Genomic DNA, 24,277 nt, shown 5'->3' with positions numbered 1-24,277 from the left:
ATATAAAATGTAAAATAGAGAGGTTAATAATGCCTAACCCAAAGTAGTGTAAGGATTAAATGTGTAATATGTGTAAATCCCTGAAGACAGTGCCTGGCACATGGAAAGCAATCTATTACTAAAATTAGCTACTACCGAGTGCCAAGTACTGGGTATATAAAAATGAAAATGAGATGAGAGTCCTGCCCTTCTGGAACTCATAATCTTGTGAGGTAGAATAGTAAACAAAACAATCTGAAGCCTACAGAATAGTATATAATTCAAAGTAGAATAATAATGTAGAGGCAACGGTGACCAGTACAGAGAATTAAGTCTGTATATTGCTGAGAAGTCAGGGGGTGCTTCGCAGAACAGATTATTTGAACTCAGCTTTTTGTTTATCTGGTTTCTTGTTGGCATAGTTACAAAACAATATAAATGTAAATAAGAAATTTTGAAATAAAATACCTGTCATACTTTAAAAGTATTATAATCAGTTTTGTCAACAAAAACTGAAAATTGGAGGAAAGGAAAAAGGAAACAAAAGCATATAAATTTCTTATGTAGGGTAAAATTTATTAAAAAAAAAAAAAAGCTCTGTTCTTAAAATAGATTAAAGAGTCTTTTTCTGACCACCTGCTGCCTGTTAAGAAAGTTTCTTTTAAGCTTTAAAATAAATTTTTTATTTTAAAAAAATTTAAATAAATTTTTTACCATTTATTAAGCATGCAACTTTGTGCCACCTACTGTGCTAAGCACTTAAATACTTGTCTTTGAAAAGTATATACTGATGCCAGCCTAGGCAACATAGACAGACCTTGTCTTTACAAAAAATAAAAATAAATTAGCCAAGCGTGGTGGCACATACCTGTGCTCCCAACTACTCAGGAGGCTGAAGTGGGAGAATTGCTTGAGCCCAGGAGGTCAGGGCTGCAGTGAGCCAGGATCACGCCACCATACTTCAGCCTGGGTGAGAACAGCTTGGAAAACATAGCAGGACCTTGACCTATCTCAAAAATAAACAAACATATATATGTGTGTGTGTGTGTGTGTGTGTGTGTATAAAATGATGTAAACATATAATGATGTAGGAAAATACAATATAGTAAGTTAAGAATTCAAAAATCAGGTATTAAAACAATATCACAGTTTTGTTTTTAAAATATAAATATGCATAGAAAATAAATGTATATTCTATAATAATAAAAGCACTCCCTCTGAGGAATAGAAATGATTGTTGATGTTCATTTCTTTTAAATACTTTCCTTTTCTCTTTTCCAAATTTGTTATAATCAGTGCTTATTACTTATAAAATAAGAAAAAAGGTAGGAGGCCAGACGAGGTGGCTCATGCCTATAATGCCAGCACTTTGGGAGGCCAAGGTGGTAGGATTGCTTGAGTCTAAGAGTTCAAGACCAGCCTGTCAATTTTGTGAGCTCCTGTCTCTACAAAGAATAAAAATAAATTAGCCAGGCTTGATGGCCCGCACCTGTGGTTCCAGCTACTCAGGAGGCTGAGGTGGGAGGATCACTTGAGCCTGGAAGATTGAGCCTGCAGTCACCTGTGATTTTGCCCCTGAACTGCAGCCTGGGTAACAGAGTGAGACCCTGTCTCAAAAAAAAAAGAAAAAAAAAAAGGGTGGGAAAAGTATTAAATTTTACTTCAGAGTGAGAATCTTCATTTAGTTGAAGGAGAGCATTTTCTAATGATAATTTTCAGTGGGTACAAGAAAAAAAAGATACTTTTTAACTCATCTGTTTATTTGTGTCTAAAGATAAGGATAGAGAATAATTTACTTCTCAAAATTTCTTCTAAGCCTGAGTTCATAATTGTTATTATTCCTTATTTCTTCTTTCAACCAGAGTTCTATATACACCTGGCCACACTGATGATCATATGGCTCTACTCTTAGAGGAGGAAAATGCTATCTTTTCTGGAGACTGCATCCTAGGGGAAGGAACAACGATATTTGAAGACCTCTATGATTATATGAACTCTTTAAAAGAGTTATTGAAAATTAAAGCTGATATTATATATCCAGGTAGGTAATTTTTTAATTTTTTTGTATTTTTAAATAGAGACAAGGTCTTGCTGTATTATCCAGGCTGTTCTCAAACTCCTGACCTCAAGCAGTCTTCCCACCTCAACCTCCCAAAGTGCTGGGTTTACCGGCATGCCAAAGTGGATAGTTTTTCAAACCTAGCAAACCATTTGTGTCAGATGATGAGGAAGGTTCATTTTGGCTTGTCTCTGTATGTATTTGGCCTTGAAGAGATAACATATAAGGCCAGGCTCGGTGGCTCACACCTGTAATCCCAGCACTTGGGAGGCCAAGGCGGGCAGATCATGAGGTCAGGAGTTCGAGACCAGCCTGGCCAACATGGTGAAACCCCGTCTCCACTGAAAATACAAAAATTAGCTGAGCGTGGTGGCACACGCCTGTAATCCCAGCTACTTGGGAGGCTGAGACAGGAGAATCGCTTGAACATGGGAGATGGAAGTTGCAGTCAGCCGAGATCGCACCGCTGTGTGCCAGCCTGGGTGACAAAAGCAAGACTCTGTCTCGGGGAAAAAAAAAAAAACATATAAACTACTTCTTTAAAATATACCCCTCTTTGGGAGGCCTAGGTGGGCAGATCACCCGAGTTCAGGAGTTCGAGACCAGCCTGGCCAACATGTTGAAACCCTGTCTCTACTAATAATAAAAAATTACCCGGGCATAGTGGCAGGCACCTATAATACCAGCTACTCAGGAGGCTAAGGCAGGATAATTGCTTGAACCTGGGAAGTGGAGGTTGCAATGAGCCAAGATCCGCCATTGCACTCCAGCCTGGGCAACAGAGTGAGACTCTGTCTCAAAAAAAAAAAAAAAGGAAAAAAATACACCCCTAAGTCCTCTCTAGCTGTGCAGTTAAAGAGAAGGCCGAGAGCCATATTAATAACTTTTGATAAAGATATGAGGGTTATTTTTCAACATACAGTTATTAATAGAACTGTGCAAAGAAATAAGCTTACATTGAAATGGGAAAATATTTTCATTCCATAAGCCACCGTCATTTTTGTTAACTTGATTTGTATTTGTACCACATTTTAGCTGTGTAACTTTGGGTAATGTTTGACCTCTGAGCTTTAGTTTTTTTAATTTACAATATTGAAATACCAATAGCTTCTATATCAACTATAAAATGGTAATCCTCATTTCCATTCTCCAGAAAGAGAAACATATTAGTATCTCAGATCTCACTGGACTCTTCTACAATATCAATCTCTCCTTCATCTTAAGAGCTAAGAAATGGCCAGGCGCAGTGGCTCATGCCTGTAATCCCAGCATTTTGGGAGGCCAAGGCAGGCAGATCACCTGAGGTCAGGAGTTCAATACCAGCCAGGCCAACATGGTGAAACCCCATCCCTACTAAAAATACAAAAATTAGCCAGGCATTGTGGCGGGCACCTGTAATCCCAGCTTCTCAAGAGGCTGAGGGAGGAAAATCACTTGAACATGGGAGGCGGAGGTTGCAGTGAGCAGAGATCACGCAACAGAGTGAGACTCCTTCTCAAAAAAAAAAAAAAAAAAAAAAAAAGCTAAGAAAGGACCCAACAAAAAGGCCCAAAAGGAAAAAGGGACTAGGTCACTTAATTTTCTAAGTTCTTCTAACTTGCTCCTAACCCATTGAAAGATCCATCCATCCAGTATCTTCAACACATTTATACTCTGTGATGAGTTCCTACTGCTGGGGAAATAAAAAACATACAGTAGAGCTAGGCATTTAGATTAATATGATGACATTAAAGGATTGCAGGCTGATAGCTTTGGGGGTTTTGTTCGTTTTGCTTTGTTTTTGCTAAAGACAGCTATTTTTAAAGAGAAGAGGGCAGACGTTCGGTGAATTCACATTCAGGCTAAGCTAATGAGAGGCTGCCTAGTAAAGATTCTAGAGTGCTTTAATGAATCCAGTGAAGTGGCTTACTAGCACAGCAGTTGTTTATATGTAAATTATGCTCTGTAGCCATAGCTACCATAATATTAAAGCCTTCTAGCCATCAGGTTTTGTGCAAGGGCCTTTATAGTTGTCATCCTCACCAAAACCCTGTAAAGTAGGTAGTGGTTTCCTCACCACACATCAGAAGAAACAGCTTGGAGAGATTCAGATAATTCCTCATTTATTAGCCACACAGCAAATAAATGATAGGTCTGTGTCTAACCAGATCCCATAACAGGTTAGCCTGCTTCTGAATATTTTGTTCTCAAATATTCAAGAACATCATTCTTCCAGACTTGTATAATATATACTATTAATATGTACTATCTTAAAGGGGAGGTAAATTATAGTATAACTTAATCTGGGTTGTCAAAATTTCTGACATACATAAGCGTATAGATAGGATTCTTAAAGTTCTACTGTGGGTCTTGTGAATTTTTAATAGAGCTTGGTCATGTACATGAAACTGCTTTTTACATTCTCCTTTTGCAGTATTTTATAAGCTTAGCCTAATGGTCAAGAGCACAGAGTGGTTAAGAGATCCCGTCAGAATCCTAACTGTACCCCTTCTTAGCTATGTAACTGTGGACAGATTATTTACCCTCCGTATGCCTCAGTTTCTGCCATAAGAAAGGTATAATAATTGTACCTACTTCATGGGATTCTTGTAAGAATAATGTATGTTAATCATTTAGGGCAGTGCCTAGCACATAGTGAGCACTCCATAAACCTTACCTATTGTTATTATTGTAGTTGCTATTTTTATTGCAATATTTTATTGTTAAATTTTTATTCCTATTTTTAATGTACACAATATTTTCTATAGATTGTATTTGCTATAATTTTCTAATTGGGGGGCATTGTACATAATTTTTAAATCTCTTTCATCTGTATAGCTTTCCAAATAGTTCATAGAGTGAGTTAGCTTCTGTTGTACTTAGTATTTTTTTATCTGGCTGAAGTAACTCATAATTATTTTCATTCAGGACATGGCCCAGTAATTCATAATGCTGAAGCTAAAATTCAAGAATACATTTCTCACAGAAATATCCGAGAGCAGCAAATTCTTACATTATTTCATGAGAACTTTGAGAAATCATTTACAGTAATGGAGCTTGTAAAAATTATTTACAAGGTAATTTTCAGTTTTCTTATTTGTATGTAGTCACAGATTTATCAGAATTATCTATTTAGTAGACTATAGAAATGGTAAACTTATCATATCCCAGATCAGAAGTTATGCCACTTTTCTAGATGTGAGACCAGCAGCCTAAACTTTCTACAGCGCTAAAATTAAACAAAAACTGGCCTTAGAGAACAAAGATAGCCATTTTGAGCCATCATTGAACTTTATATACTTGACTATTGTAGGAGAAACTGCCTATTTAGGAGGAACTACCAAGAGCCTGATGATTACATTTTGTAATAATTTTTGGATTATTCTAGCCATCTTGATTATCTCGTGTGCTAGCCTGCACCAAGAAAGGAGGGGTGACCTGCTAGCACAAATATTGGGATGGTAACAGTGAGAAGTAGTAGCAAAGCAGTGAGAAGTAGTAGCAATGCCAAACAATGGAGAAAAAGGAAAAAAAAAATCAAAGAACATGAGTAAAGTAGTATGTAGGGAAAGAGCCTTACACGTCAGTGGCCTCTGAGAATATCACTGTATTGACAGCACTATATAGCATTCAGTATAATTCAGTTTTTCAGCAAATGTTTATTAGATGTCTGCTGTCTAGGTAGCATAGCTTAGAGGTTAAAAATGTAAGCTTTTGTGGCCAGGCATAGTGGCTCACCCCTGTAATCCCAGCGTTTTGGGAGGCTAAATGGAAGGGTTGCTTCAGCCCAGGAGTTCATGACAAGCTTGGGCAACATAGTGAGACCTCAACTCTACAAAAAATTTTTTAAATGAGCCGGGCGTGGTGGCACATGCCTGTGATCCCAGCTGCTCGGATGGTTGAGATGGGAGGATCACATGAGCCTGGGAAGTAAAGGCTGCAGTGAGCCAACATCGTACTGTTGCACACCAACCTTGGTGACAGTGCAAGACTGTATCTCAAAAACTTTTTTTTTTGAGACAGAGTTTCTCTCTTGTTGCCCAGGCTGGAGTGCAATGGTGCCATCTCAGCTCACTGCAACCTCCGCCTCCCGGGTTGAAGCAATTCTCCTGCCTCAGCCTCCCGAGTAGCTGGGATTACAGGCATGTGCCATCACACCTGGCTAGTTTTGTATTTTTAGTAGAGACAGGGTTTCTCAGTGTTGGTCAGGCTGGTCTTGAACTCCCGACCTCAGGTGATCCGCCTGCCTCGGCCTCCTAAAGTGCTGGGATTACAGGTGTGAGTCACTGCGCCCACCCCAAAAACTTTTTTTAAAAAATTAAATTTAAATTAAACTATACAAAGATATTACCGTGTAACCTAATAAATAAATTATAGGGCCAACTGTCTGTAGCATCATGAAAACATTCTAAGAATAATTTTTACATTTATTCATTCATAAAATATTAATGTGTTTCTGCTATGTATTATTATGCTAAACACTGAATATTCAGTAATGAACAAAACAGATACTGCTGCTGGGCCGGGCATGGTGGCTCACGCCTGTGATCCCAGTACTTTAGGAGGCCAAGGCGGGTGGATCACCCGAGGTCAGTAGTTCGAGACAAGCCTGGCCAATGTGGTGAAACCCTATCTCTACTAAAAATACAAAAATTAGCCAGGCATGCTGGCACACGCCTGTAATCCTAGCTACTCAGGAGGCTGAGGCACGAGAATAGTTTGAACCTGGGAGGCGGAGGTTGCAGTGAGCTGAGATCGCGCCATTGTACTCCAGCCTGGGCAACAAGAGTGAAACTCTGTCTCAAAAAAAAAGAACAGATACTGCTACTGTCTTTATGGCACTTACAACCTATTCTATCTATAGGAGTATAGATAGAATATAAAACAAGATGTATACAAAGTGAAATTGTGAAAAATGTTAAGTTAAAAATGTGTTTAAGATAAACTTTTGTTACATTTTGCTTTTCTTCAAAGCTTTCAAAAAAATTAACTGTTCTTTTTTTAAAAAGAAGGAATTTTTTTCACCTTCATTTTTCTTTTAGAATACTCCTGAGAATTTACATGAAATGGCTAAACGTAATCTCTTGCTTCATTTGAAAAAACTAGAAAAAGAAGGAAAAATATGTGAGTATGCTTCCAAATTTTCTTCTGTTACCAGCATTTAAAATATTTTTGCAGATGCCTTAGTTTCCTTCGAGGAAAAATAATACCCATCAGAGTTCTCCCATGAACATCACTTTAAATTGGAGAGAGACAGGCGCTAGGAAGGTCAGTAGCACAGGGCCAGTTGACCACAAGTTGGAACCAAAGGCTCCCATGGGAATTAGAATCTCAGTTGGAATTCCAATCCTTACTCACCAGAATGGCAATCAAAGACATGTAGTAGGAAGATAACTTCTATTCTCCCAGACCCAAAAACCATGAAGAATTTTACATGTGGTAGATTTGGGAACAGCCAAAGGTTTTAAACAGTGGTAAAGGTAGTAAACTCAGAGATGTTAAAGCAGTAATTATGTAATTATTTTCTAGTGTTAGTTTGTCAAACTAATAATTTATAGAAATGTAATCCTTAAAAGCCAGAATTCTAAGCTTGAATTTGATATGGAAGCCTTAGCAATGTTTTTACATGTACCAAAAATACCCAACTTTATATTGAGCAACAAAATTATTTTAAGAATGAGTGCTTTTTCTAGCCACAAGGTAACTTAAAATCCAGTGCATTTACTTATCTATTGTTAAATTTTTACTCTCTGATTTTCTTTCTACAGTTAGCAGCACAGATCCTGACAAGAAATGGAAAGCTCATCTTTAGTTTCAGATTAAAGAAAGCTTTGTTTTATTTTGCTTTGAGAGAATGGTATGTTTTCTTAACTATAGGCTATTTTATAGACAGTATAAAAGTATAAAACATTGAAAATAACCCTAGATATGCTTTAAAATAATGTTATATTTATGCTAAAATATATGAATTACACTATACAACCATATGATAGGTTATTTCTCTAACCTTGGTCTTATAACGTTTTACCAAAAATTCAGAATCTAATAGTTTATCAGTTTTCAATAGATTCAATAAAATGGTTACTTTAAAATTCAGAATCTAATAGTTTATCAGTTTTCAATAGATTCAATAAAATGGTTACTTTAAAAATAATAAAATTTATCCAATTTAAACTTGATGTTATTTTTGGTGGTCAGTTATCTATTATTAGTGATCAGTAATACTGTTTTCTATAGCTACTTTATTTAACAGCACAGATTTCTATGCACCCTTACTCTTTTCTCAACCCTTGTCTCTATCTGTACATAATTGCTTTGTCTTGATGTTTCTATCAACTATATCATGACTATCTATTGGTTCCATAACTCTGTATCATGTGTATTTTCTTATTCTGGTATACCACAAATGATTCATGCAAATGAATTTTTGGTGATTGAAAAATATTAAATTCCTAATTTAAAGTATTATATAATGAGTAATTATTTCTGTAATCCATTAATGCAACCAACATACTTCCCAAGTTTAAATTTTAGTATGTAAATAGTCATCAGCTTATACATGAATTATATACCAAAAGTTTACATTTAAATTAAAGGATTATAACATAGGGCATTTTTTATATTTTTATATAAGTAGTGTTCCTATATAGTGGTTAGGTTCACAAGGCAGTCCACCAGTGCTTACTTATACAGTTCTCAAACTACAATACTAAAATATGCCCAGAATTCTGAGTGCATTTTGTTTACTCTTCTCTAAAGAGTGAGACTTTAAAAAGTTTTTTGTTTGTTTTTGAGACAGTCTCTGTCACCTAGGCTGGAGTGCAATTGTGCAATCTCAGCTCACTGCAGTCTCTACCTCCCAGGCTCAAGCAATCCTCCCACCTCAGCCTCCTGAATAGCTGGGACTACAGGCACACAGCACCACACCTGGCTAATGTTTTTATTTTTTATACAGATAGAATCTCACTGTGTTGCCTAGGCTAGTCTTGAACTGGCTCAAGCATTCCTCCTGCCTCAACCTTCCAGAGTGCTGGGATGATAGGCATGAGCTACCACACCCAGCCAGACTTAACATTTTTTTAGTTTTCTTTGGCAGCTTCATCTCTTTCTGCCTCTTTTCCCAAAGTCCCTAGAATTTTCATGCCATTCTAATACACTTATTCTCATGCTTTGAAGACCTAGACCCGTATTCCTAGAACTGGTTCTTATTACAAAATAACTATAAACTCAAAAACAAAATCATCCTAATTGAAAAATAGGCAAAGAACTTGAATAGACATTTCTCCACAAAAGATATACAAGTGGCCCATAACACATGAAAAGATATTCATCATCACTCATCATTAGATAAATGTTAAAACCCTGAGATACCACTTCAGGCCCATTAGGATAGCTGTTATTAAAAATTAAAAATTAAAATAAATAAATAAATAAATAACAAGTGTTGGCAAGAATGTGGAGGAATCCTTGTGCATTGCTGATAGGAACATAAAATTGTGTAGCCACTATGGAAAACAGTATGGTACTTCCTCAAAAAAACCTTTAGAATTACCATATGGTCAGCAATTTCTCTTCTGACTATATACCCAAAAAATTAAAAGCAGGGACTTGAACAGACATTTGTACATCCATGTTCACAGCAACTTTATTCACAATAGCCAAAAGGTGGAAGCAACCTAAATGTCTGTTGAAGGACAACTGGATAAATAAAATATGCTATACACATATAGCAGAATGTATTTCTTCTTACAAAGGAGGGAAATTCTGACATGTGCTACAACATGGATGAACCTTGAAGACGTTATGCTAAGTGATACTAGCCTGTCACAAAAAGATAAACACTATACAATAGTACTTATAGGAGGTGCCTAGAGTGGTCAAATTCATAGAGAGAAAGAAGAATGGTGGATACCAGGGACTAGGAGGAAGGGGAAATGGGAAGTTAGTGTTTCATGTAAGAAGTTTTGCAGTTTGGGTAGATGAAAAGAGTTCTGGTGATAGGTGGTAGCGGTGATTGCAAAACACTGTCAATGTGCTTAATATCACTGAATGATACTATGTTAGGGTTCTCCAGAGGAGCAGAACCAATAATACAAATGTATATCTAAAAGGGAGTTTATTAGGGAGAATTGGCTTACGCAGTTACAAGACAAAATCCCACGATAGGCTACCTGCAAGCTGGGGAAAAAGAGAAGCTGGTAGCATGGCTCAATCCAAGTCCAAAAGCCTCAAAACCAGGGAAGCCAACAGTGCAGCCAAGGCTGAGGCCAAAGGATTTATTCTTTTTTTTTTTTTTTTTTTTTTTTTTTTTTTTGAGACGGAGTCTCGCTCTGTCGCCCAGGCTGGAGTGCAGTGGCCGGATCTCAGCTCACTGCAAGCTCCGCCTCCCGGGTTCACGCCATTCTCCTGCCTCAGCCTCTCGAGTAGCTGGGACTACAGGCGCCCGCCACCTCGCCCGGCTAGTTTTTTGTATTTTTTAGTAGAGACGGGGTTTCACCGTGTTAGCCAGGATGGTCTCGATCTCCTGACCTCGTGATCCGCCCGTCTCGGCCTCCCAAAGTGCTGGGATTACAGGCTTGAGGCACCGCGCCCGGCCTTTTTTTTTTTTTTTTTTGCGCAACAGAATCTCACCGTGTTGCCCAGGCTAGAGTGCAGTGGTGCGATTTTGGCTCACGGCAACCTCTGCCTCCTGGATTCAAGCGATTCTCCTGCCTCAGCCTCCCGAATAACTAGGATTATAGCCCCAGCTAATTTTTGTATTTTTAGTAGAAACACGGTTTTACTATGTTGGCAAGGCTGGTCTCAAACTCCAGGATTCGTTTTTGATATGCTTCTCTTCCTCCTCTTATAACCAAATCTTCACCAAGTACTTAATGCCTATTCCACCTCCAGAATGTATCACTACCTCTTACCCCACCAATACTCCTTAGTCCAGGCCATCATCCTCTCTTGCCTGAACCAGTGCAATTAATTCTGGACTTCCTACTTCTATTCTTGGAAGAAGTTGGGAAACAGGGATGAGAAGGGCATTCTGAGCTGAGGAAATCTTACGTAAAAGCCATGGAATCATTGTCTTTTTATAGTACTGTGGCCCACTTCAGATACTGCACACTCTAATTAGATATATTGGAAGAGGGGTGATAATGGAAGACTAGTACATTTATTGTTTATTGAAAGAGTCTAGCAACTGAGAGCTTTAACCAAAACAATGGCATTCATTAAATGTCTGCTTTGTCCTGGGTACTGGGCCAGGCCCGGGGATACAAAGGTAAACAAAAGAAGCTCATATTTTATTTATGAAGACATACAATTACCATGTGCTAGAGTAAAGGAAGAGGAGCTTACCTGGCTGAGTTATAGAAAGCTGCTTAGAGGACCTTGAGCTCAGTCTTAAAAGATGGGTACATGGTAGGCAAAGTTAGGGGTTTTTGTATGGTAGATGGGAGAATTGTTCCAATTGGAGGAAATCATGTATGCACATAGATATGGCAGAGCATCATTTTGTTGGGGAACTAATTTATACCACTAGAATTTATGTTATTGTGTGTTGAGGCCATAGGGATAACAAGAATCTCATGGGAACACAGAAATCACACAGGAAGCAACATATTGTTATCCAGCCGTGTTTCATACAGGTTGAGGTATGTATACTTTAGGAATTGGAAAGCATTTCAGGTTCTGGGGCAGTTCTAGTATTATTTTGTTGTATCCTCACAGCAAGAGTTGGTCCTCTTCTATTATGGTGATTTCATTCCTCTATTCATTTCCAGTACTTCAGACAATCACTTTACCTTCCGTTCAGAGCACCTGGAAGTTTTTGCTTACTCATGTTCTGTTTATTCAAGAGTTTCCAAAGCCTGCTTGTTGTCACCTCTGCCTTCTCTCTGCATATCTTCAGCCTCTGTTTGGCAACTGTGTAGCCCTCTTCATGTCTCAGGTACTGATCTCCTCATAGAAAACGATCTGATTGGTGTATTTGTTCTCTGTTTGAGAGAATTTTCTTGCCACACTTTCTTATATGTTACTGACCAGCCTTTATGCTGACTGCTCTGGACCAATCATCAGGGACCAGAAGTTTTATCAGAAGGGGACAGGGACCCCATTGAACAGAGGCAGTGGGGAGCCTAAGCATTCTAAGATTTGATGTTTTCAGTATCGTGGGGGAAGGAAAAAAACAGAAGGGGTATCAAGGATACTAGAATGAGGGATAAGATATAGGATAAATATTAAAGAAGAGGAATAGCTCTTAGAAACCTATTAGTTATTGAGAGATGGGGGATCAGGTAGACAGAGAGAAGTCTAGAAGAGCTATAGATTTCTGGCTTGGGCAGCTGGGTAGATGTTGGTAACCAGATTGAGAGAATAGAAGAAACGGGACAGGTAGAGTACAGAAGAGAAGAAAGATGCGTTTTACTACAGATACAAGTTTGAAGTACCAGGAAACATCCAAAGGGAGATACCTAGTAGGCACTCCGATGTATGGAACTGGAGCTGAGCAGATAAGATATATTTTGTTACAGGTAACAGAAACTTATTTCAACAAGCTTAAGCAAAGGGGGAAGTTGGTTGGCACATGTAACCAACCTGAGAAGAATAAGGGTAAAGTCAAGCCTGTGAACAAGAACAGATGTTGACATTCCCATCAATACAACCCCAAACCTCTCACCTCTATTTATCTTTGCAGGTAGGAGACCCCACATTCAACTGGGTTCTTCACATGATGAAGGACATGGACACGGTTAGGGGAGCTCTGGGCTCACACTACTTTTTTTGGGGGGGGGAGGGAGATGGGATCTTGCTATATCACCCAGGCTGGAGTGCAGTGGCACAAACATGGCTCACTGCAACCTCCACCTCCCAGGCTTAAGTGATCCTCCCACCTTAACTGCCCCAGTAGCTGGGACCACAGGTGCAGGCTACCATGCCTGGCTAATTTTTATTTATGTATTTGGTTTTTGTAGAGATAAAGTCTTGCCATGTTGCCCAGGCTGGTCTTGAACTGAACTCAAGCAGTCCTCCTGCTTCAGTCTCCCAAAGTGCTGGGATTACAGTCATGAGCCCCCATAACTGGCCTCTAGGCTCGTATTCTCACCATTCTATAACCAGCAGAAAAAACTGATTTGTCTAGCTTCAAGATGAAAAATCCTAGGGGAAGAATTCAGTGATTTATACTGGTTCATTACCCATCCCTTAGACCAGTCCCTGTGGTCAAGGAAACATTAGGTACTGTATTTAGCCCAGCTACCCCCTGTGGCTGGAGTGAGCAAAATCTGTTTCCAGAAGAAGACTGTCACAGGAAGATTCTGGACCAATATAGTTAGCTTACTGAATAACTTTGCCTTCTTTCCAATTTGTGTAAAATATATAATAAATAAATCCAATTATTCTGCAGCAACTCAAAGAATGACTGGGTCATCTCTGTGCAACCTTAATCATTTCTGTGTATTTCTCTCGAGACTTTGAGTATTTTGAAGTCATCTCTCCAGATTGTCACTTCAATTAAAAGTTGGTGAAGTGGCTGGTAGCAGAGAAAGTAGAATCCTGGAGAACATGTGAAAAGATTCAAGGGCAGATAGTCTTATTTCTGCTAGTGCTGTTTATCAGTGCCCCCTCTGAAGTCTGTGCTTATAATAATGCAACACACATCAAAATGAGACCTGCCACCAATTTCCAGGGAATGGTGGAGGAGGAAGACTCTCATTATTATCAGTCTTTCCCTCCTATTCTATTTTTGGGGGTGCTTGGGAAGATACTTTTGCTTTAATTTTTATTTTAAAAAATAGAGACTGGGCGCAGTGTCTCACGCCTGTAATCCCAGCACTTTGGGAGGCGCAGGGGGGCATCATGAGGTCAGGAGATCAAGACCATCCTGGCTAACACCATGAAACCCCGTCTCTTCTTTAAAAATACAAAAAATTAGCCGGGCATGGTGGCGGGCACCTGTAGTCCCAGCTACTCGGGAGGCTGAGGCAGGAGAATGGCATGAACCCAGGAGGCAGAGCTTGCAGTGAGCCAAGATCGCACCACTGCACTCCAACCTGGGCGACAGAGCGAGACGCCATCTCAAAAAAAAAAACAAAATAGAACTCCTAGACTCAAGCAATCCACCGGCATCAGCCCCCCAAAGTGCTAGCACTATAGGCACAAGCCACTACACCCAGCCAATACTTGTGTTTTGTTAGGGGATATACGTTCAGTATTTGAAATATTGGGGGATCCATTCCAAGATGACTGAATAGGAACAGCTCTGGTCTGCAGCTCCCAGCGTGATTGATGTAGAGGACAGGTGATTTCCGCATTTCCAACTGAGGTACCTGGTTCATCTCACTGGGAATGGTTGGACAGTGGGTGAAACCCACGGAGGGCAAGCTGAAGCAGGGTGGGGCATCGCCTCACATGGGAAGCACAAGGGGTCAGGGGATTTCCCTTTCCTAGCCAAAGGAAGCTATGACAGACTGTACCTGGAAAAATGGGACACTCCCACCCAAATACTGCAATTTTCCCAAGGACTTAGCAACTGCCAGACAAGGAGATTCTCTCTCATGCCTGGCTCAGCGGGTCCCATGCCCACGGAACCTTGCTCACTGCCAGCGCAGCAGTCTGAGATCAAACTGTAAGGTGGCAGCCTGGCTGGGGGAGGGGCATCTGCCATTGCTGAGGCTTGAGTAGGTAAACAAAGCAGCCAAGAAGCCCGAACTGGGCAGAGCCCACCACAGCTCAGCAAGACCTACTGCCTCTAGACTCCACCTCTGTGGGCAGGGCTTAACTGAACAAAAGGCAGCAGACAACTTCTGCAGACTTAAACGTCTGCAGCTCTGACATCTCTGAAGAGAGCAGTGGTTCTCCCAACACAGCATGTGAGCTCTAAGAACGGACAGACTGCCTCCTCAAGTGGGTCCATGTAGCCTAACTGGGAGACACCTCCCAGTAGGGGCGAACAGACACCTCATATAGGCGGGTGACTTTCTGGGATGAAGCTTCCAGAGGAGGGATCAGGCAGCAATATTTGCTGTTCTGCAATATATGCTGTTCTGCAGCCTCCGTTGCTGATACCCAGGCAAACAGGATCTGGAGTGGACCCCCAGCAAACTCCAAAAGACCTACAGCTGAGGGACTTGACTCTTACAAGGAAAACTAAATTAAAAACACAAAGGAATAGCATCAACAGCAACAAAAACAACATCTACACCAAAACCCCATCTGTAGGTCACCAACATCAAAGACCAAAGGTAGGTAAAACCCACAAAGATGGGGGGAAACCAAGCAGAAAAGCTGAAAATTCTAAAAATCAGAGCACCTATTCTCCTACAAAGGATCACAGCTCCTCACTAGCAAAAGAACAAAGCTGGACAGAGAATGACTTTGATGAGTTGACAGAAGTAGGCTTCAGAAAGTCAGTAATAACAAACTTCTCTGAGCTAAAGGAACATGTTCGAACCCATCGCAAGGAAAATATAAACCTTGAAAAAAGGTTAGACGAATGGATAACTAGAATAAACAGTGTAGAGAAGACCTTAAATTACCTGATGGAGCTGAAAACCATGGCAAGATAACTTCGTGACACTTGCACAAGCTTCAGTGGCTGATTCAATCAAGAGGAAGAAAGGGTATCAGTGATTGAAGATCAAATTAATGAAATAAAGCAAGAAGACAAGGTTAGAGAAAAAAGAATAAAAATAAATGAACAAAGCCTCCAAGAAATATGGAACTATGTGAAAAGACCAAATCTGTGTTTCACTGGTGTACCTGAAAGTGATGGGGAGAATGGAACCAAGTTGGAAAACACTCTTCAGGATATTATCTGGGAGAACTTCCCCAAGAGAGAAAGAAGACCATTACATAATGGTACAGGGATCAATTCAACAAGAAGAACTAACTATCCTAAATATATATGCACCCAATACAGGAGCACCCAGATTCATAAAGCAAGTTCTTAGTGAACTACAAGGAGACTTAGACTCCCACACAATAATAATGGGAGATTTTAACACCCCATGGTCAATATTAGACAGATCAAGGAGACAAAGGGTTAACAAGGATATCCAGGACTTAAACTCAGCTCTGCACCAAGCAGACCTAATAGACATCTACAGAACTCTCCACCCCAAATCAACAGAATATACATTCTTCTCAGCACCATATCACACTTATTCCAAAACTGACAACATAATTGGAAGTAAAGCACTCCTCAGCAAATGTAAAAGAACAGAAATCACAACAAACTGTCTCTCAGACCACAGTGCAATCAAATTAGAACTCAAGATTAAGAAACTCACTCAAAATCGCACAACTGCATGGAAACTGAACAACTTGCTCCTGAATGACTACTGCGTAAATAATGAAATGAAGTCCAAAATAAAGATGTTCTTTGAAACCAATGAGAACAAAGATACAACATACCAGAATCTCTGGGAAACATTTAAAGCATTGTGTAGAGGGAAATTTATAGCACTAAATGCCCACAAGAGAAAGCAGAAAAGATCTAAAATTGACACCCTAACATCACAATTAAAAGAACTAGAGAAGCAAGAGCAAACACATTCAAAAGCTAGCAGAGGACAAGAAATAACTAAGATCAGAGCAGAACTGAAAGAGATAGTGACACAAAAAATCATTCAAAAAATTAATGAATCCGGGAGCTGGTTTTTTGAAAAAAACAACAAAATTGATAGACCGCTAGCAAGACTAATAAAGAAGAAAAGAAGGGGGGCGGAGCAAGATGGCCGAATAGGAACAGCTCCAGTCTCCAACTCCCAGCGCGAGTGACACAGAAGACCGGTGATTTCTGCATTTTCAACTGAAGTACTGGGTTCATCTCACTAGGGAGTGCCGGACAATCGGTGCTAGTCAGCTGCTGCAGCCCGACCAGCGAGAGCTGCAGCAGGGCGAGGCATCGCCTCACCTGGGAAGCGCAAGGGGGAAGGGAATCCCTTTTCCTAGCCAGGGGAACTGAGACACACAACACCTGGAAAATTGGGTAACTCCCACCCCAATACTGCGCTTAAAGCTAACGGGCACACCAGGAGATTATATCCCACACCTGGCTGGGAGGGTCCCAAGCCCACGGAGCCTCCCTCATTGCTAGCACAGCAGTCTGTGATCTACTGGCAAGGCAGCAGCAAGGCTGGGGGAGGGGCGCCTGCCATTGCTGAGGCTTAAGTACGTAAACAAAGCCGCTGGGAAGCTCCAACTGGGTGGAGCTCACAGCAGCTCAAGGAAACCTGCCTGTCTAGGTAGACTCCACCTCTGGGGACAGGGCATAGTAAACAATAACAAACGCAGCAGAAACCTCTGCAGATGCAAAAGACTCTGTCTGACAGCTTTGAAGAGAGCAGTGGATCTCCCAACACGGAGGTTGAGATCTGAGAAGGGACAGACTGCCTGCTCAAGTGGGTCCCTGACCCCTGAGTAGCCTAACTGGGAGACATCCCCCACTAGGGGCAGTCTGACACCCCACACCTCACAGGGTGGAGTACACCCCTGAGAGGAAGCTTCCAAAGCAAGAATCAGACAGGTACACTCGCTGTTCAGCAATATTCTATCTTCTGCAGCCTCTGCTGCTGATACCCAGGCAAACAGGGTCTGGAGTGGACCTCAAGCAATCTCCAACAGACCCACAGCTGAGGATCCTGACTGTTAGAAGGAAAACTATCAAACAGGAAGGACACCTACACCAAATCCCCATCAGTACGTCACCATCATCAAAGACCAGAGGCAGATAAAACCACAAAGATGGGGAAAAAGCAGGGCAGAAAAGCTGGAAATTCAAAAAATAAGAGCACATCTCCCCCAGCAAAGGAGCGCAGCTCCTCGCCAGCAACGGATCAAAGCTGGATGGAGAATGACTTTGACGAGATGAGAGAAGAAGGCTTCAGTCCATCAAACTTCTCAGAGCTAAAGGAGGAATTACGTACCCAGCGCAAAGAAACTAAAAATCTTGAAAAAAAGTGGAAGAATTGATGGCTAGAGTAATTAATGCAGAGAAGGTCATAAACTAAATGAAAGAGATGAAAACCATGGCATGAGAAATACGTGACAAATGCACAAGCTTCAGTAACCGACTCGATCAACTGGAAGAAAGAGTATCAGCGATTGAGGATCAAATGAATGAAATGAAGCGAGAAGACAAACCAAAAGAAAAAGAAATGAACAAAGCCTGCAAGAAGTATGGGATTATGTAAAAAGACCAAATCTACATCTGATTGGGGTGCCTGAAAGTGAGGGGGAAAATGGAACCAAGTTGGAAAACACTCTTCAGGATATCATCCAGGAGAACTTCCCCAACCTAGTAGGGCAGGCCAACATTCAAATCCAGGAAATACAGAGAACGCCACAAAGATACTCCTCGAGAAGAGCAACTCCAAGACACATAATTGCCAGATTCACCAAAGTTGAAATGAAGGAAAAAATCTTAAGGGCAGCCAGAGAGAAAGGTCGGGTTACCCACAAAGGGAAGCCCATCAGACTCACAGCAGATCTCTCGGCAGAAACTCTACAAGCCAGAAGAGAGTGGGGGCCAATATTCAACATTCTTAAAGAAAAGAATTTTAAACCCAGAATTTCATATCCAGCCAAACTAAGTTTCTTAAGTGAAGGAGAAATAAAATCCTCTACAGATAAGCAAATGCTTAGAGATTTTGTCACCACCAGGCCTGCCTTACAAGAGACCCTGAAGGAAGCACTCAACATGGAAAGGAACAACCGGTACCAGCCATTGCAAAAACATGCCAAAATGTAAAGACCATCGAGGCTAGGAAGAAACTGCATCAACTAACGAGCAAAATAACCAGTTAATATCATAATGGCAGGATCAAGTTCACACATAACAATATTAACCTTAAATGTAAATGGACTAAATGCTCCAATTAAAAGACACAGACTGGCAAACTGGATAAAGAGTCAAGACCCATCAGTCTGCTGTATTCAGGAAACCCATCTCACACGCAGAGACATACATAGGCTCAAAATAAAGGGATGGAGGAAGATTTACCAAGCAAATGGAGAACAAAAAAAAGCAGGGGTTGCAATACTAGTCTCTGATAAAACAGACTTTAAACCATCAAAGATCAAAAGAGACAAAGAAGGCCATTACATAATGGTAAAGGGATCAATTCAACAGGAAGAGCTAACTATCCTAAATATATATGCACCCAATACAGGAGCACCCAGATTCATAAAGCAAGTCCTTAGAGACTTACAAAGAGACTTAGACTCCCATACAATAATAATGGGAGACTTCAACACCCCACTGTCAACATTAGACAGATCAACGAGACAGAAAGTTAAGAAGGATATCCAGGAATTGAAAAATGCTCACCATCACTGGCCATCAGAGAAATGCAAATCAAAACCACAATGAGATACCATCTCACACCAGTTAGAATGGCAATCATTAAAAAGTCAGGAAACAACAGGTGCTGGAGAGGATGTGGAGAAATAGGAACACTTTTACACTGTTGGTGGGATTGTAAACTAGTTCAACCATTATGGAAAACAGTATGGTGATTCCTCAAGGATCTAGAACTAGATGTACCATATGACCCAGCCATCCCATTACTGGGTATATACCCAAAGGATTATAAATCATGCTGCTATAAAGACACATGCACACGTATGTTTATTGCGGCACTATTCACAATAGCAAAGACTTGGAATCAACCCAAATGTCCATCAGTGACAGACTGGATTAAGAAACTGTGGCACATATATGCCATGGAATACTATGCAGCCATAAAAAAGGATGAGTTTGTGTCCTTTGTAGGGACATGGATGCAGCTGGAAACCATCATTCTTAGCAAACTATCACAAGAACAGAAAACCAAACACCGCATGTTCTCACTCATAGGTGGGAACTGAACAATGAGATCACTTGGACTCGGGAAGGGGGACATCACACACCGGGGCCTATCATGGGGAGGAGGGAGGGGGGAAGGATTGCATTGGGAGTTATACCTGATGTCAATGACGAGTTGATGGGTGCTGACAAGTTGATGGGTGCAGCACACCAACATGGCACAAGTATACATATGTAACAAACCTGCACGTTATGCACATGTACCCTAGAACTTAAAGTATAATAAGAAAGAAAGAAAGAAAGGAAAGAAAGGAAGAAAGGAAGAAAGGAAGAAAGAAAGGAAGGAAGGAAGGAAGGAAGGAAGGAAGGAAGGAAGGAAGGAAGGAAGGAAGGAAGGAAGGAAGGAAGGAAGGAAGGAAGGGGAAAGAAAGAAAGAAAATGTGGCACATACACACCATGGAATACTATGCAGCCATAAAAAAGCATGAGTTCATGTCCTGTGCAGGGACATGGATAAAGCTGGAAACTATCATTGTCAGCAAACTATCACAAGGACAGAAAACCAAACACCACATGTTCTCACTCATAGGTGGGAATTGTTCAACTCAACAATTGAACAAGCTCACTTGGACATAGGGCGGGGAACATCACACAGTGGGGCCTGTCAGAGGGTGGGGGCTGGGGGAGGGATAGCTTTAGGAGAAATACCTAATGTAAATGACAAGTTGATAGGTGCAGCAAACCAACATGGCACATGTATACCTATGTATCAAATCTGCATGTTGTGCACATGTACCCTAGAACTTAAAAGTATAATAATAATAAAAAAAGAAATATTGGTTGTGAAAGTCTTGGTTCCACCTGCATTGGTGCCTTGTAAAACAAATTTGGAATTAAAGTGACCAGTGGGGGAGAGGACACATACAAGTGGACTTACTTGTGTATGCAGAAAAGATATCATAAATATTAAAAGACCAATAACATTGGTTCCCTCCCAGGAGGAGAACTTATAAGTGGCTAAGGGATGGAGAATAGGACCAGAAATTTTACAGTATACCCATTTATATCTTTTGGAATTGAATTATTTGAATGTATTGCCTATTTAAAGTATAAATAATAAAACATTTTAATGAAAATTAAAGGTATCAGGGGAACCAGCCCCCAATATATCAACGTGGGTTCTTTCTATTTTCCCTAAGTGTCGGCTGGTCTGAGAAATAAAGAGGAAGAGTACGAAGAGAGAAATTTTACAGCTGGGCCTCCAGGGGTGACATCACGTATTGGTAGGACCGTGATGACAACCCCGAGACACAAAACCAGCAAGTTTTTATTAGGGATTTTAAAAGGGGAGGGGATATATGAACAGGGAGTAGGTCACAAGAATCACATGCTTCAAAGGACAATAAAGATCACAAGGCAAGGCAAAATTAGAATTACTGATGAGGATCTATGTCCTGCTGGGCACACATTGTCTTGATAAACATCTTAACAGGAAACAGGGTTCAAGAGCAGACAACCAGTCTGACTAGAATTTACCAGGCTGGAATTTCCCAATCCTAGTAAGCCTGAGGGTACTGCAGGAGACCAGGGCATATTTCAGTCCTTATCTCAACCACGTAAAACAGACACTCCCAGAGTGGCCGTTCATAGACCTCCCCCCAGGAGGGCATTCCTTCCCCAGGGTTATTCCTCACTGGGAAAGGAATTCAGCGATATTTCTCCTACTCGCACATTCATCTATAGGCTTTCTGCAAGAAGAAAAATATGGTTGAATACTGCCTGACCCCACAGGCATTCAGACCTTATGGTTATCTTCCCTTGTTCCCTGAAAATCGCTGTTATTCTTTTCTTTTTCAGGGTGCACTGATTTCATATTGTTCAAACACACATGTTTTACAATCAATTCATGCAATAGTGGTCCTGAGGTGATGTACATTCTCAGCTTACGAAGATAACAGGATTAAGAGATTAAAGTAATGCTGGGCATAAGAAATTGTAAGAGTACTAACAGGGGAAGTGATAAATGTCCATGAAATCTTCACAATTTATGTTCAGAGATTGCAGTAAAGACAGGCATAAGAAATTATAAAAGTATTAATTTTGGGAACTGATAAATATCCATGAAATCTTCACAATTTATGTTCTTCTGCCTCGGTTCCAGTTGGTCCCTCCGTTCGGGGTCCTTGACTTCCCACAACAAAAGGCCTGAGCTGTCTATGGGGAAGTAGATGACCACTGGGAACTAGTGAGAGCTAGTCTGCAGTGAGGAGTTTATGATAGAGGTCTGGGTTAGAGATAGAGATTGGGAAGTCATCAGCACTGAGGTTGCAATTGAAGCAATGAGTGAGTGTGGACAACCATGGGGTGGATACAGTAGTCCCCCGTTATCTGCAGTTTCACTTTCTGCAATTTCAGTTACCCACAGTCAGCTGGGTCTGAAAATAGGTAAGTACAGAACAATAAGATATTTTGAGAGAGAGAGACCACATTCACATAACGTTTATTACAGGATACTGTTTTAATTGTTCTACTGTATTGTTAATCTCTTACTGTGCCTAATTTATAAATTAAACTTGATCATAGGTATGTATATATGTATAGGAAAAAACAGCAATGCATATATAAGGTTTGGTGCTATTTGGTATGCAGTTTCAGGTATCCACTAGGGATCTTGGAATGTATCCCCAACAGTTAAGGGAGGACTACCGTATACAGGAAAAGAAGCTGCCAAAGGTTAGAAAGATTGAATCAAGGACAGGACAATCACTGGGGGAGTAGTGTTTACCAGCCAAGAGAGTTTTCTGAAAAAGGAAGGTCAACAGTAGTAAATGAGGACTCTATTTTACGTGCTGCTTATGCTTATTTTGTCCATTATTGGATGATATAACAATAAATTATCAACAAAGTGCTTGTTACCAGTTTTATCCAGATAAATTACTCATAATGCTAAATTTTAAGCAGTCTGAATCCCCAACAATCCACATTAAAAGCCATTAACATTATGTACAGTTTTTTAAAACATTAAGCATTATTCTTTGAAATAATACATATTATTATTGCTACTCCTTTCCCAGACCCAATAAAAAACAATAAGTATATAGAGGTATATATTAAAATAATAGTAAAAGAGGTTGGCATGGTAGCTCACACTTGTAATTCCAGCACTTTGGGAGGGTGAAGCAGGAGGATCACTTGAACTCAGACGTTCACAAGAAGCCTGGGCAACATAGTGAGACCTCCTCTCTACTAAAATTTAAAAAAAAAAAAATTAGGTGGGCATGGTGGCACACCTGTAATCCCAGCTACTGCGGGGGCTAAGGTGGGAGGATCCCTTGAGCCTGGAAGGCTGAGGCTACAGTGAGCTGTGATCATGCCACTGCTCTCCTGCCTGGGCAACAGAGTGAAACTTTGTCTCAAAGGGGGGGAAAAAAAAGGAAAAGAAAAATAGCTCTATGAAAAAGCTTTGGAAAATAAAAACATATATAACCAAAATAAACAGAAGTTTGAAAAACAAAGTTGAGAAATTTTTTAGAAATAGAACAACAAAAAACAAAGATGGAAAATAGAAAAGATAGAAGAATTTAGGAGGCAAGCTGGAAGTACAATATTAACGTAATGAGTCCCCCCAAAAAAAGAACTGAAAATAGGCAGAAATTATCAAAGAAGAAATATAAGAAAATTTCCCAGACCTGCAAAATGAGTCTAAATTGAAAGGGTCTACTTAATACCCAACAATAAAAAAGACAAAACAATCCAAACCAAGACATACTATTGTCAAATTTCAGAACATTAGAAATAAGGAGAAGCTCTTAAGAGATTGTAGGTTGTAGGTGTGGTGGTAGGATTAGGAATTTGTAATCACTTAGAAGGGAACACAAATCAAAATGGCACTGACTTTTTCAGTGCTGAGTAGGTATTAGGACAGAAGGCCTTCAAATATCTGAGGGAAGGGTGGGTACAGTGGCTCACACCTGTAATCCCAGCACTTTGGGAGGCCAAGATGGGAGGATTGCTTGAAACCAGGAGTTTGAGACCAGCCTGGCCAACATAGCAAGACCCCATCTCAAATAACTAATAAATTTTAAAAATCTGAGGGAGAAATTATTTGCATCCTAGAAATGCATAACCAACCAATAAATCATGTGTGAATGTAAGGACTCAAAAAGTGTATCTGCCATACAACTCTCTTTAGAGAACTACAGGATAATATACTCTAGAAAAATGGGAAAAAGGAAAGCACAAAATTGAAATAGTAAATCCACCACAGAAAAATGCCAAAAGGAAGTTATAAGACAAAGGTGTGCCCAAAGCCTTCTCCAGATTGGAGCAGGAGGAAGGAAGAGCTTCAGAGACAGAGATATCCAGGGGGAAAAAAACGAACCAATACATTATCTGATATATTTGAGCACTGGGGTTAAAAAAACTGCTGTTAGTCATACAACAGCTCTAGTTGAACAACTGAAATA

At 40.3% G+C, this 24,277-nt stretch overlaps 1 protein-coding gene across 2 annotated transcripts in view; it reads left to right on the top strand.

The window, feature by feature from the left end:
- LACTB2 (lactamase beta 2) overlaps positions 1-11,145 on the top strand; it is a 33,972-nt gene extending 22,827 nt beyond the window's left edge. Inside the window, exons 4-8 of one of the 2 annotated variants that reach the window (XM_025393556.1) lie at positions 1,842-2,020; positions 4,946-5,094; positions 7,060-7,141; positions 7,786-7,874; positions 10,641-11,145. In XM_025393556.1, coding sequence (XP_025249341.1) covers positions 1,842-2,020; positions 4,946-5,094; positions 7,060-7,141; positions 7,786-7,829 — 454 coding nt within the window. In that variant the 3' untranslated portion in view covers positions 7,830-7,874; positions 10,641-11,145. Of the gene's footprint in view, positions 1-1,841; positions 2,021-4,945; positions 5,095-7,059; positions 7,142-7,785; positions 8,140-10,640 lie in introns of those variants that run through there. The other variant, XM_025393555.1, reaches the window with a different exon arrangement.
- Positions 11,146-24,277: the final 13,132 nt, after the last annotated feature.

Source organism: Theropithecus gelada, chromosome 8 (assembly GCF_003255815.1).
Source record: "Theropithecus gelada isolate Dixy chromosome 8, Tgel_1.0, whole genome shotgun sequence".
NCBI classification, from domain to species: domain Eukaryota; kingdom Metazoa; phylum Chordata; class Mammalia; order Primates; family Cercopithecidae; genus Theropithecus; species Theropithecus gelada.
Note: the sequence above shows the minus strand (reverse complement) of the source record. Positions and strands in the feature narration are given on the sequence as shown.